The 15,056-nt window shown below is 43.6% G+C and overlaps 1 protein-coding gene across 1 annotated transcript in view; it reads right to left on the reverse strand.

Moving 5' to 3' along the window:
• Positions 1–13,476, reverse strand: part of LOC120036153 (kinesin-like protein KIF18A) — a 28,208-nt gene extending 14,732 nt beyond the window's left edge. The window contains exons 1-13 of the mRNA XM_038982625.1: positions 13,395–13,476; positions 12,192–12,524; positions 11,712–11,869; positions 11,433–11,537; positions 11,178–11,288; positions 10,858–11,055; positions 8,267–8,446; positions 7,954–8,028; positions 7,735–7,844; positions 6,730–6,892; positions 6,410–6,574; positions 4,105–4,226; positions 1,012–1,280 (exon numbers count right to left, since the gene is read on the reverse strand). Of these exons, the coding sequence (XP_038838553.1) occupies positions 1,012–1,280; positions 4,105–4,226; positions 6,410–6,574; positions 6,730–6,892; positions 7,735–7,844; positions 7,954–8,028; positions 8,267–8,446; positions 10,858–11,055; positions 11,178–11,288; positions 11,433–11,537; positions 11,712–11,869; positions 12,192–12,501 (1,966 nt within the window). The 5' untranslated portion in view covers positions 12,502–12,524; positions 13,395–13,476. The remainder of the gene's footprint in view (positions 1–1,011; positions 1,281–4,104; positions 4,227–6,409; positions 6,575–6,729; positions 6,893–7,734; positions 7,845–7,953; positions 8,029–8,266; positions 8,447–10,857; positions 11,056–11,177; positions 11,289–11,432; positions 11,538–11,711; positions 11,870–12,191; positions 12,525–13,394) is intronic.
• Between the last annotated feature and the right edge of the window lie 1,580 nt (positions 13,477–15,056).

Below are 15,056 nucleotides of genomic sequence, written 5' to 3' on the forward strand. Positions count from 1 at the left end.
CTCAAGCAAGAAGTTTTCTAGGACTGTCTGGGGGTGGCCTGAATGAGGAAGGGAAAACTAGCTGTTATTGGCAGAGAGGTTTGGAACTCATTCTTATTAACTAATTTACCACTTGGTGATGTCACCAGGCAGGCCAAAATGCCATCCCGCCAAAAGAGGCAGACATTTAAGCAGTCTTTTCTTAAACTAAAAGGGAATTATCATAATTTTTTACAATTTCATAGTGTGGAAATATATATAAAATGCAGGAAATCACATTTTTGACTGCACTGGGCCTTTCAATAAATGTAGCTTTAAATAAATAATAACAGTAGTCTTCAGGATAGTCATTGCAAGGTGAAAAAGGAGGGAATAGAACAAACAGACGGGACCTATTGAGATCTGGTATCATACATTTGTGCTCATGGCTTGTGAAAGGAGGGTCAAATTACAGGATATCACTCAACTACAAGCACAAGTGGACAGGGACAAAAATACAAAATAAAAGACACAGGGAAACAAGCATGTGACGGGTACAGGGGGACAGGTGCGGGGTGCACCTGCTGACATTTGATGGACAGCAACATAGTAATTAAGTATTGCTGGCCAGCTTTGGTTCACGCTCCATTGTCTCCTAGGGGCTGAATGTCATGAAAGGAGGCCTGATGGTGCACTGGTGCTGGGTTATACAGGGTGTGATAGGACCTGGAGAATGGTGGCTCCCATGTGTGTAGGCTCCCATGATCAACAGTAAATAGAGCCCAATAGCCCAGGGCCACCAGATATTGCTGTATGGCCACTGGTGGCCTGAAAATAAAGCACCACAACAGATGATTAACCAGTCAACCAGGGGGGTATACTACAAAGCAAGATCAATGGCCAGCTAACTTGCCAAAATATATTTAGATTTTCTAGAAAGACTGGGCATGGTAGTATACCCCTCAGGGGGAATTACATGTCATCGTTGTCACTGGGAGTTGAAGCTAATTCTGCATTTTTTAAGACAACATAAGGTGTGAAGTCATGACTTACTACTGCAGGGACTGTTTTGATGGGGACAGATGAGGTGTGAAAATGACAGGATGGGTGCGAGCTCTGGCCTAAGCCTGGAACCCTCAGCCTGGGTCTCCTCATCCTTCTGCTCCCCTGCCTTCTCCTGATCAGCCCACACCACACCCCTCTCCCTGAGGACCAGGTGCTCCAGGTCCTGGTTCTCAGCCTCGTCGGTAGCTGTGACCAGGCCCGACCCCCTCAGCATCCAGTACTGTCTGCTGTAGGCAGGCAGCAGCATGTGCACCATTCTGAACAGAAGAAAGCATGAAACGCAGGCTTAAAAGATGTTCTGTTGAGTCAGTATCACAATTTATAGTGTAAAAGGTGCCAAAGTGAATTTTGTTGCATATGCATATGTATGCAACATCTAGTAGAGTATAATTTAAAAGACTAATACTCCCTATTCACTAATTCATATAAGTAACCAACAACAACATTCGAAAACATGTTAACTTTCACTGCTATGCAGATGACACACAGCGGTACATTTCAATGAAACATGGTGAAGCCCCAAAATTGCCCTCGCTAGAAGCCTGTGTTTCAGACATAAGGAAGTGGATGGCTGCAAACTTTCTACTTTTAAACTCGGCCAAAACAGAGATGCTTGTTCTAGGTCCCAAGAAACAAAGAGATCTTCTGTTGAATCTGACAATTAATCTTGATGGTTGTAAAGTCGTCTCAAATAAAACTGAAGGACCTCGGCGTTGCTCTGGACCCTGATCTCTCTTTTGACGAACATATCAAGACTGTTTCAAGGACAGCTTTATTCCATCTACGTAACATTGCAAAAATCAGAAACTTTGTCCAAAAATGATGCAGAAAAATTAATCCATGCTTTTGTTACTTCTAGGTTAGATTACTGCAATGCTCTACTTTCCGGCTACCCGGATAAAGCACTAAATAAACTTCAGTTAGTGCTAAATATGGCTGCTAGAATCCTGACTAGAACCAATTTTTAAAAAATCATATTATTCCAGTGCTAGCCTTCCTACACTGGCTTCCTGTTAAAGCAAGGGCTGATTTCAAGATTTTACTGCTAACCTACAAAGCATTACATGGGCTTGCTCCTACCTATCTTTCCGATTTGGTCCTGCCGTACATACCTACACGTACGCTACAGTCACAAGACGCAGGCCTCCTAATTGTCCCTAGAATTTCTAAGCAAACAGCTGGAGGCAGGGCTTTCTCCTATAGAGCTCAATTTTTATGGAATGGTCTGCCTACCCATGTGAGAGACGCAGACTCGGTCTCAACCTTTAAGTCTTTATTGAAGACTCATCTCTTCAGTGGGTCATATGATTGAGTGTGAAGGTGAACGGAAAGGCTCTGGAGCAACGAACCGCCCTTGCTGTCTCTGCCTGGCTGGTTCCTCTCTCTCCACTGGGATTCTCTGCCTCTAACCCTATTACAGGGGCTGAGTCACTGGCTTACTGGTGCTTTTTCATGCCGTCCCTAGGAGGGGTGCGTCACTTGAGTGGGATGAGTCACTGACCTGATCTTCCTGTCTGGGTTGGCGCCCCCCCCCTTGTGTTGTGCCGTGGCGGAGATCTTTGTGGGCTATACTCGGCCTTGTCTCAGGATGGTAAGTTGGTGGTTGAAGATATCCCTCTAGTGGTGTGGGGGCTGTGCTTTGGAAAAGTGGGTGGGGTTATATCCTTCCTGTTTGGCCCTGTCTGGGGGTATCATCGGATGGGGCCACAGTGTCTCTTGACCCCTCCTGTCTCAGCCTCCAGTATTTATGCTGCAGTAGTTTGTGTCGGGGGACTAGGGTCAGTTTGTTATATCTGGAGTACTTCTCCTGTCTTATTCGGTGTCCTGTGTGAATTTAAGTATGCTCTCTCTATTTCTCTCTCTCTGAGGACCTGTGCCCTAGGACCATGCCTCAGGACTACCTGGCATGATGACTCCTTGCTGTCCCCAGTCCACCTGGCCGTGCTGCTGCTCCAGTTTCAATTGCTCTGCCTGCGGCTATGGAACCCTGACTTGTTCACCGGACGTGCTACCTGTCCCAGACCTGCTGTTTTCAACTCTCTAGAGACAGCAGGAGCGGTAGAGATACTCTTAATGATCGGCTATGAAAAGCCAACTGACATTTACTCCTGAGGTGCTGACTTGCTGCACCCTCGACAACTACTGTGATTATTATTATTTGACCATGCTGGTCATTCATGAACATTTGAACATCTTGGCCATGTTCTGTTATAATCTCTACCCGGCACAGCCAGAAGAGGACTGGCCACCCATCATAGCCTGGTTCCTCTCTAGGTTTTGTCCTAGGTTTTGGCCTTTCTAGGGAGTTTTTCCTAGCCACCGTGCTTCTAAACCTGCATTGCTTGCTGTTTGGGGTTTTAGGCTGGGTTTCTGTACAGCACTTGAGATATCAGCTGATGTACGAAGGGCTATATGAATAAATTTGATTTGAACATTCTCTGGAGGTAATGTATGACACAGGTATGGATGGCACACAGCCATTCATACTCACATAGTACAGTGTGAGTCACTACTCATACTCAATTATTCATAAATATTATTTAATATCATTCCCATCTTAATATGCCTGTGTCTACCTGACCATATTTTCCCATTCATGTAGGATTCGGCCTGAAGATACCTTCTAAAACATGTAGCAATATCTGTACAACAGATGTTGTGGAATACTGGCTCGGATTGACTTAAGTCTACTTTACAGGTCTGAAAAGTCTAACAAACCCCTTTAAGACTGAAGGCCATCTTATGGTAATATCACTGCATTTCCACTCTCTGTCTTCAGTGGATACAGGTGGATGATTCAACTCTGATATGTAATTCCAGGCTTTTGTTCCAGCCCTGCTGTAGCATATCAGACTCCAGCAATCAGCTGCTCAACAGGAACAAAAGCCTGCACACCCAGTAGCTCTCCAGCTGGAGCATTGGCTTGGCCACATGTTTTACACAGGAAGTGAGGTATTTTTCTACTGTCGTATTGCTGGGGTAAAGAGTATCAAATACTACAATGAATATCGGTATCGAAGTCCAAATGTTGATATGGTGACAACATTATGTGTTTAACCCTGTAAAAGAAAAATGACCTACTTTTTATTCTGTTTGTTCTCCTGGTCCTGGATGCCGATGAGGTGGGTAATTTGCTCAATGTGCTGCTTGAGGTCCTCTACCTGTAGCTGGAGCCTGTGGCAGCGAAGGTCCTTCTGGAGTACCTGAGGGGGAAAGGGAAAAGTGGAAGAGCTGGGGAAATGACCATGAGGGAACATATTGAGTAACCCTGACCACAGCTAGAGAACAAGCTGGCAGGGAGTCATCAGTGACGCATAAGACAATGAGTCTTGAGGGGTTTATTTTGTGCCATGCTTCATCTCTGAGAACCTGTCTTCTGGGTAAAAAAAAAAAAGCTGTCATCCACCTCTGACGTAAAAGAGTATACGAAACGACAGCAGAGAGAACATTTGACAAGCGGATGAATCATTGTTCTGTGCCACTTCCTAGAAGAGGGATGAGAAAGAGGAAAAAAACATCTACATGGTTTTAGGTAACTGGCTGTGTGAGGGATGCGTAAAGATCATTGATCCACTCACCTCAATCATCCACCAGTGAACAAGAGCAATAAAATATGCACAGTTCTAATTACCAGGAGAAGAGATGGAAGAAAATAAACTGTCACAACAACAGTTGAGATGTATTTGCAAAAACAAACAAACCATAAGTAAAAAAGAAAAAGGTTGCATAGAGTAAAATTCCTGTGACGCGTTCCCATCCCTTCTAAAATGTACTCTGGGAGATGGAAAATAACATTTAAAAGGGATAGGTCACCATAACTATAAGTAGAACCATTTCAACGTATAATTAGCAATTCGTTTATTATATGGATCTGATCCAGCGAGCCAGCAACCAAAAATATGGCTTAGTTTAGGTAGCTTACAATTAGCAGCGTTGTCAATAAGTCTTCCCAATCCCTCCAGGATTTTGTGAGGATTTTCTGTGATATTTGCAGGGCAACAATGCACCGTTGAGGGAAAAAAAGTGTGTGTTGACGTGTGGCTTGATCCTCAACACGGGGACCCCTCAGGGGTGCATGCTTAGTCCCCTCCTGTACTCCCTGTTCACCCACGACTGCGTGGCCAAGCCCGACTCCAATACCATCATGAAGTTTCCCGACGACACAACAGTGGTAGGCCTGATCACGACAACAATGGCCAGCCTATAGGGAGAAGGTTAGAGACATGGCAGTGTGGTGCCAGGACAACAACCTCTCCCTCAACGTGAGCAAGACAAAGGAACTGATCGTGGACATACCCAACAAACTATCATGGTCCAAACACACCAAGAAACTCGTGAAGAGGGCACAACAATGCCTTTTCCCCCTCAGGAGACTGAAAAGATGTGGCATGGGTCCCCAGATCTTCAAAAAGTTCTATAGCTGCACCATCGAGAGCATCCTGACCGGTTGCATCACCGCCTGGTATGGCAACTGCTCGGCATCCGACCGAAGGCGCTACAGAGGGTAGTGAGTATGGCCCAGTACATCACTGGGGCCAAGCTTCCTGTCGTCCAGGACCCATATACTAGGCAGTGTCAGAGGAAGGCCCCAAAAAATTGTCAAAGACTCCAGTCACCAAAGTCATAGACTGTTCTCTCTGCTACCGCACAGCAAGCAGTACCGGAGTGCCAAGTCTAGGTCCAAAAGGCCTCTTAACAACATCCACCCCCAAGCCATAAGACTGCTTAACATTTAATCAAATGGCCACCCGGATTATTTACATTGACCCCCTCCCTTTTGTATTTACACTACTGCTACTCGCTGTTTATTATCTATGCATAGTCCCTTTACCCCTACCTATATGGTCAAATTACCTCGACTAACCTGTACCCCCGCACATCGACTCGGTACCGGTACCCCCTGTACATAGCCTAGTTATTGTTATTTACTGTGTAACTTTTTTTAAACTTTCGTTTATTTAGTAAATATTTTCTTAACTCTATTTCTTGAACTGCATTGTTGGTTAAGGGCTTGTAAGTAAGCACTTCATGGTAAGGGCTATACCTGTTGTATTCGGCGCATGTGACAAATACAATTTGATTTGAATTGCGAGCCCTCTTTTTGTACTGCGGTAATGGGTCAGCTTTATGCGATAATATAACAAATGTTTTTACTGTTTTATGCAGAAATAGTGCAGTGATTGGTGAAATGTGCAAGCCCTCACATAATATTCAGAGAATTGTTGATTTAGCAACAAAAAAAACTTTTTAAAAATCCTGGAGGGACCATCTTCCTCTACATCTCCCCGACCAGTATATGAACAAAATAACCCATATACCACACCACTAACACCACCCCTGGGTCAAGCGCTACCATATCTCCTGACCCCTCCAGCAGTTGCCTCACCACTGGTGGCTGGGAGTCCTGTCCCAGTAGCTTCACGTCATTCTCCACGCGGTGCAGCCAGCCGTCGTTCTCAAGGAAGCGCAGCTCAGCCTCCTTCAGCCTCTTGCGGATGTGCTGCTGCTGTGTGAGCAGGGAAGCCAGCTTGCGCTCGTGCTTGCAGGTGGCCTATTCAACAACAGAGCCTATCAGATTGGGATATGACAAAGGAGTGTATGTACTTTCAACATCCATCTATCACTGGTACTTCATAAAAGACAAGCTCCTTTTGGGACCATTTTCTGGCTAAAATGACATGGTGATAAGCAGGGTCTTTTTCAGACCTTCTCAGTCTTGTCTTTGGCACCGAAGAGCTGGGCCTGCTGGTTGCACTCCTCGCTGTGGCGCTGACGTAACTCGTTCTCCTTCAGCTGCCGCTCCAGAACAAGGTGCTCCCTCCTGATCTGAGTACGGCTGGAGAAAATGCTCTGTAGGGACTCTGACACCCTGTCCAGAAAAAGGGGCAACCAGCCAGTTATTATTAAATGGAGTCTTTGCTTAATAATGTAGGGCAAAGGTTTATAAAAATAAAACTTTTCAGTGTTTGCCCTTCCTCAAATAAAAATCCTATGTCATGTTATTGTACAACTCAACAGGTTGAACAGTGTTAAAATCAGGCAGCTGCCCTGAATCACCCTCAGCAGCTTTCACCCAATAAGGCAGAGGCCTTGCAACAATGTCTCATTCTGGTAAAGGAAGAGGGATATGTAGGTAAATAAATAAACAGACAGTGGAGAGCAGCCGCTGAGATGTGACTGCAATCTCCAATGTAACCCCTGTGACGTAGGAGCCGCCGTGGCCTTGCCAGACTGATGAATTTTTAATTGTGTGAGAAGCATGCTGCCTCTCTTCAGAGCCTCACATTGTGCGAGTTGTGAATTCTGATGCCGGTGAATGAAATGCGTGGGAATGAGACTCATTCAGCTCCACCCCCCCTTCTCCTCTCTCCCTTTTTAAACAGACACCACTGCAGCCCTTGGAGGGGAGTGAAGGAAGGACTTTTTTTAACGAATATCGATATATTATATGTGTAGTTTTATTTTTTATGTGGCTCACAGCTTCCCCTATCAAAAATGCAGAGCAAACTCTCCACCCAAAGCCCAGGTCCTTGGGCTTTGTACTTTCCCTCAACATTATAAATTATCTATGGATTTCAATTAAAGTGTACAAGTTTAAAGGACACTCAAGTGTGGTGCATATTATGCATAACAGAACTTGTATTACTGTATAAATACAAGTTTTGCCTTTTGGTTGTTGCATGCACATTGGTACAAGAAATAAGTACCTACTTGTGAATCTCTGTTTGGTTCTGACTGGAGATGGTATTAGAGCCTCCAGGAACAAGAGGGCCCATCTTCCTCTCCTCATACTCTTTCAACTTCTTCTTCAACTGAACGATCTGAAATGGCATAAACTGTTGATAAATTGTGAAATGTATGTCCACACATTTTCAGAACCTAAGGGCCTCCAGTCTGCGTAGTAGAGATTGGTGCTGCATCTTATATTACCTCTTCTCGCTGCCTCTCGCATATCACTGCATACTGGCCGATGTGACTGTCCAAGCTGACAACATTCCTCTTGAGCTAAAGAACAGGTAGATGCATGTAAAAATGTATGGAAGGAGAAAGAGAGGCATTACAAACAGAAATATTGTAAGAAATGCCATGTAGTACAAGTTTCACTATCAAAACTACCTCTGAACTTATGTTTGGCTTTTAAAAACAGAGTTTATTACAAATGAAGGTACACTAAGGAGAGCACAGCCAAAGAGGCCTAAGTAAATCCTATAACATTGTTGGGATGGGTGAGTAGTTTACTGACCGATGATTTGATCTCTTTGGCCCTGTTGGCGTATTTCAGTGTGTTGTGGGTGTCGTCATAAGATTTGGAGGTGGGGCTAATGTTGGCGATCATGACCGTCCTGCAGTTCCCGCCAAGAGAATCTTTAAGGAGTCGTGTTAGCTTGCTGTCCCTGTATGGTATGTGGGCTTTCTTACTCTGCTAAAATAAATAAAGCAAAAGCAACATTAGCCTGAGAAAAGAGTAAAAGTGCAAAACAGGAAAAGGTTAGGCCTGACAAGCCTCACAGAACATAAATGCTTTTTTATTTATACCAATTAATTCCAACTTGCTTGCGTCAAAATGCAATTGACCACAGTCCTATTACCCCTTGGGACTCATACAGTAAATGTCCAGTGACAATGGGACAACACACTAATAAGGCTGTATAGGGGGCTGTTTTAGAACATACACTGAATGTACAAAACATTAAGAACACCCGCTCTTTCCATGACAGACTGATCAGGTGAAAGCTATGATCCCTTATTGAAGTCACTTGTTAAATCCACTTCAAAATCAGAGTAGATGAAGGTGAGGAGACAGGTTAAATAATTATTTTTAAGCTTTGAGACAATTGAGAGATGGATTGTGTATGTGTGCCATTCAAAGGGTGAATGGGCAAGGCAAAATACTTAGGTGCCTTGGAATGAGTTATGGTAGTAGGTGCCAGGAAACACCCGTTTGTGTCAAGATCTGCAACACTGCTGGGTTTTACATACTCAACAGTTTCCAGTGTGTATCAAGAATGGTCCGCCACCCAAAGAACATCCAGCCAACTGTGGGAAGCATTGGAGTCAACATGGGCCAGCATCCCTGTGGAACACTTTCGACATCTTGTAGAGTCCATGCCCTGACGAATTGAGGCTGTTCTGAGTGCAAGGGGGGGTGCGGTGCAAGTCAATATTAGGAAGGTATTCTTAATGTTTTCTATATACACAATCTTATTTTTACTTTGGCAGATGGTAACTATTTGTTTCCATAAACAGGTTTCTGGCAGACAGATACCTTTCATTTCTATAGAATATGAAAACACCCAAGCACATTATCTTCTGCTGGTGTGAATGTGCTAGGTCTGAATTCAGCCTGGCTTCACTAATGGCACAGATGCGTCTTGAGTACATTACATCTGTTCAGGTGAGTCACAGTCGCATGGAGATTCAAATGGCAGGAATTACCAGGAACTTGCAGAGGCAAAGTGATCTGCAATGGGCTGGGGGCTGCCCAGCTGTTCTCCCTGGCCAAAACCTACATCTGGAATCAGGAAACCCTTATATTTCCAGCTGATCCTATGGGAGCTCAAAGTTTGCAGCTAAAAGAAGGTTGTCCCAATTAAGCAGAGTGAGTCTTTCGTCAGAGCAGGATTTACAATGTACAGAGAAACAGCCCGAGAGAGAGAGGAAATGGGCCAATGGAGAAAACCACAAAGGCTAAATGTGCAACTGCACTTCATGGCCATGGGACCAGTCCTAGCTGGGACATCAAGGTATCATTCCCTGAAGCGAACAATGGTGCCATAATAAAAATACATTTTGGTACTGCGTGGCATGTTTGTGCAGCATTTCCTAAATGCATGTGGCCTGCTTGTGGAATCCCCAGGTTCAGTGGTAAACCAAGAAGACTCAGTGACAGGTTAATGTATGCAACTGGAGTGAAATATTACCCAAATAATTGGCTTGCTAACAGACCAAGCAAGGCTCCTTGAGTCACAGGGAGCTGCTCACTTTTTTTTCTGGCAATGACAGAGCAGGGGAGTATTGCTGCCAGTGTGATGTAAAATTGCAATCAATTAAACAACATACAAACAAAATGAAGGCAGAATAAATTAGACTAGACCGACCTAAATATCCACAACAAGAACAAAATCATCTTAAAAAATGCAGTGACCACAGAAATCAACTGGCACAGTGAAAATGAATGACAGCAAAGGATAACCCTAACACCATTCACCGGTGAGATAAACATATGTATTCAGTTGTAACACCACGGTAGTGGGTTCAATTACCGGGACCACCCATAAATAAAATCTATGCACACATGACTAAGTCGCTTTGGATAAAAGTGTGTGGGGGGGAATGAACTCAATAGTATAAAATTACTAAAACCAAATGGAAACTGTGTAGAAATGATAATGATCCTACATTCATACAGTTTCTTGACTGTGTCCAGCGCGCTAATAATCCCAGAAATGAAAGCCAGACAATCCAGGAGCATTGAAAATTTTAAAAATGATGGATAGAGGACTATCTTTAGCAAATTTTGATGGCAAGGAAATATACGTTTCAGTGCGTCCCTCTGGACTTTGAACACCGAATGCGACCCCCAGGGCAAAATTAGTTTGACACACCTGTCTTAGTATTAAATCTAGACATAAGTTTGTGTATTCTCAGTGGTGAGGTAGCAGCACCAAGGCCTGCTCAACATTGCTTACGAGTCTCACAGAAATGCCTGTGGGTGTTATTGTCAAAAGATCAACCACCTTTTTGAATTATATTGAATTCTGTGAGCAGAAACATTTCCTTTGAATAATTTGTCATATTGAATGAGAAACATGCATAAAGATGCTTTACACATACCTTAGGGTCAGCCAGAGCGTTGATGACATTTCCCAGGGCAAGGAGTGAACGGTTGATGTTAGCGCCTTCCCGTTGACGTGCTCCCTTTGCGTTAGTGGCACTTGCTCGCTCTGAGCCAGCGAGGTCAATCAGGCTCATTTTGGCCACACGGACATTTGGATTAAGGCTGGCCGTCCTGTCCTGTTGCTTCAAGTAAATCTAGTGGGACAAGAACACCAACAATTTCATCTTCACCTGTCCAGTGACTGCAGTGGGTAAACCTGCTTGCTGTCTGGTAAAGGAGGAAAGGTAGATGACGCCACTCCATTGAAATAGCATACCTGAAATACAGCATGGGAACGTGACGAGGTGGCATTCATGTCAGTGGGGTGCTGCGTTCTATTCCGATTGCCATAATCCAAAGCTTCAAGGATGTGCTCAGCAGACTTAGGCTACAGAATAGGTCACATGAATACTTTTTAAACAAATAAAATCAGTACACGTCCATTAAAAATAGATGTAAATTCATTCAACTAAGGAAAAAAGGACAACAAACACACCTGACAGACACAACAAATAACCTGTCGATCACTAACCTGGTGCAGAGTAAGGCCTTGGACAACCACTCCATTCGAGGGGTCCTCCCTCACTGCAAGTGGGCCCACATTAGCCAAGAGGTCCCGGATCTGCTCATTATAGACCTGCAAACCAGTTATGACAAAAACTTGGCTGGTTTCTATTGACAATTTAAATTCTAATTGTTCATTAATAAAATGTGTTTCTTTAATTCCCAGGTATGATGGAGGAAGATTATTCCTTGATTTCTGTGTAAATGTATTACTTGTAAAATCAGACAGACAAAACCAAAGAGTCACCTCAAGATAAGAAAATGCTACATCGAATATTTTCTCTTCCTTGACTTGATCCATACGGTTGAAGAGCTCTGTCATGGTGCGATACATCACACCCGGGTCATTGCTTGAGCCCAACATGGTGTGTGTCTTGCCTGCTCCTGTTGCGCCATAAGCAAAGACTGCAACGTTTCAGAGAAGGATTAGTAATTAAACATGATCAAAACTTCCACTTCAAATTAAAATAAATCTGATTTTGGTAGGTTTAAATGTGACACCAAATCTATTGGAATTTAACTGCTAAATGGGGTACAAAGATGTAGGCTACTGTAGTATACTAATGACTATTTCTATAATGGTCCTCTGTACTATGACATTAATTTAAATTAAGCTATTTGCAACACTGTTTTCACAACGTCTGTCTCAATGTGCACATAGCCATAAGCCTACTAATCAGACGGTGTAGTCCTGTAAAGATTAGTAGGCTCAGGCCTATTTTATTACCTGTACAGTTAAAGCCATTCAACACTCCATCAAGTATCCTTTTAGTGGTGTTCTCAAAGATATCCACCTGAGAAGAATCCTCCCCAAAAACATTATCAAAGACAAATTTCAGGTCCTTATTGGCTCTCTTGTTGACATCTCTGTTTCGAACTCTTGGTCCCCCGAAAGATGTAATTTGCTGTTCCTTGGGGTCAAATATTAGCATGTGGTTGTCCACAACTTGGACCACATTTCTGAAGTTCTCGCACTTCTCATTGTCATTAGTTGGCCGCACACGAACAACCACTTTGACATGGCTGCACACGTCCATGACTCTTCTTATTGTGTATTGATCTAGTTGAGAGATCACAAGGAAGATGCTTTAGCTGACTAAACTCCACGGTGAAGGATGTTTCTGATATACTCCAATGGAGTGGAGCAGAGACCAGGCTTTGTGGAATTGGGCGTGGCCAGATGTAATTTTTTAAATTTTTATTTATTTCACCTTTATTTAACCAGGTAGGCTAGTTGAGAACAAGTTCTCATTTGCAACTGCGACCTGGCCAAGATAAAGCAAAGCAGTTCGACACATACAACAACACAGAGCTACACATGGAATAAACAAACATACAATCAATAATACAGTAGAAAAATATATATACAGCATGTGCAAATGAGTTAGGATAAGAGAGGTGAGGCAATAAATAGGCCATTGGTGGCAAAGTAATTACAATATAGCAATTAAACACTGGAATGGTAGGATGTGCAGAAGATGAATGTGCAAGTTGAGATACTGGGGTGCAAAGGAGCAAGATCAATAAATAAATAAAGTATGGGGGATGAGGTAGATTGGATGGGCTATTTACAGATGAGCTATGTACAGGTGCAGTGATCTGTGAGCTGCTCTGACAGCTGGTGCTTAAAGCTAGTGAGGGAGGTAAGAGTCTCCAGCTTAATAAGTAATAACATAGCTAACTACTTGCATTCGACGTTACATTTTAAGCAGTGAATATATACAAATATGTTGTTACATAACGAACAGGGCGACTTGAATGTCTCGTGTAGTCGTCGCCCGTAGTGCCTTCTTGTGGCTAGCTAACATTAGCAGTCAACAGAGTCATAGAAGCTCACCTCCGAGCGAAAACATTAAGTGCTGCGAGTTGTAAAATACATCATAAACATGACTTCTGTCCTGGAGCGAAGTATAATACAGCCACAGCTTACCTTTGACTATAATTGTTTCACATTTGCAATTGTGGCTCGCTAGGAAGTACTGCCACTGCTACATTTTCTCCCAAGACCAGCGCGTCTTTTCAAAAACAAGCCCCCTCTTCCTTCGCAACAGCTGATTGGCTATGCACCTTGAGTGACGTCGGTGAGCTTGGTGTTGCAGTCATTTGATTGCAGTACTGGTGGAGGAAGTGGTTTTAAACTCTGTTCGTATGCCAGCTATTATCTAGCAAAAAATGTTTTATCATGTAATTGAAACCATTATGACACATAGCTAACATAACAAAGTAAGTATACTATTGCGTTAAGATCAATGTCCTAAGTACAATTTGGATCGTCCAGTTGCAAGTTATTCAAGGTGTTGTAACACTAGCTACTAACTATCTACTACAGCTGAACGGAACGCACATATCCGAACACTTTTCCCCGATAGTTTTTTATGAAGATGCACCTGAGAATAGCTAGCTAGTATCTGTCTAACGCTAGTAGCTACCAAGGTAGCTACACAAATCATTATTTCGCACTTCTCCACTTTGAAATTAGATGACTCTCTTCAACGTGGTCTTCTTCTACTGAGTACTGCACTCTAGTGTAAAAATGTGCCCTGGAGCCCACTTTGATTTGGTTTACTGTGTAGTTGGCTAAGTAGCTAGCTATTTACTGTAGCTGGAAAAAACGGATCAATGCTTCATATTTTCTGATACCTCGCTAGCTTAGCTAGCTAGCATTTATTGTATTAGCCACTAGCTAGAATAGCATCTTACAAAGTTGCTGTGTGTTTGTCATGTCACTCTCATCATGTCTATGCCCTTCCAATTCTCTTCAGACCATGGCATGCCAGCATGTGTCTGCTTGTCCCACTTTGAGATCATCATGGAGAGTGGCTCTTGATGTTGCTTGTAGAGTCAGCCAGCCATGGAAGGGGAGTAGGTTGTATTACTCTGGCTTTGCTCCCATGGAGCTTGGTCACCAGGACAGACGTAAAGATGACTCCACCATCTTGGCTGAACAGACACTGCACACACCTGTCATGCTTAAAAAAGTGCAACTCCAATGTTTAGATATTCAACCTTGCCAGGTAAGTCTTTCTTCTCTAACACGCTGTGTGTGTGTGTGTGTGTGTGTGTGTGTGTGTGTGTGTGTGTGTGTGTGTGTGTGTGTGTGTGTGTGTGTGTGTGTGTCAACCCACCTTTTCTTAGTGAGCCCTTGATGGTTAAAAATTCTATGGAACAGCAGGTAAGGTTTGTTGTGCATTTTGCCTGTTTTTACCACATGATGAATCATAGGGAAATCTGCATTCTTTGAAAGGTTGTTTGTGGCCAAACTTCACTTCTCAGTTCATAAGATGGGCTACTTCTCTTGAGAGGGCACATTAAGTCACCAAGATCCCACTACCTTGGCTTTCCCATACATACTACAAGGACAGATGGGCATGAGTCAAAGGCCTTCTGTTTCTGGTGGGCAGTGCGGAGGGAGACTTGATGGGCCCCCTGGGTGGCCGAGAGATGCTGCACGGACAGGGCAGGTGGGGGCCATGGGTCAACAACTTAGTCAGGCATTGTGCCACCGTAAGGCTGTTGGCAGGACATAGAGTGCTGCCTGCAACACTCCTGCCTGAACTTTAGCGCCTCTTACTGTAACTCCTTCACTCTCCGC

The sequence above is a fragment of the Salvelinus namaycush genome, unplaced genomic scaffold (genome assembly GCF_016432855.1).
Source record: "Salvelinus namaycush isolate Seneca unplaced genomic scaffold, SaNama_1.0 Scaffold122, whole genome shotgun sequence".
NCBI classification, from domain to species: Eukaryota; Metazoa; Chordata; class Actinopteri; order Salmoniformes; family Salmonidae; genus Salvelinus; species Salvelinus namaycush.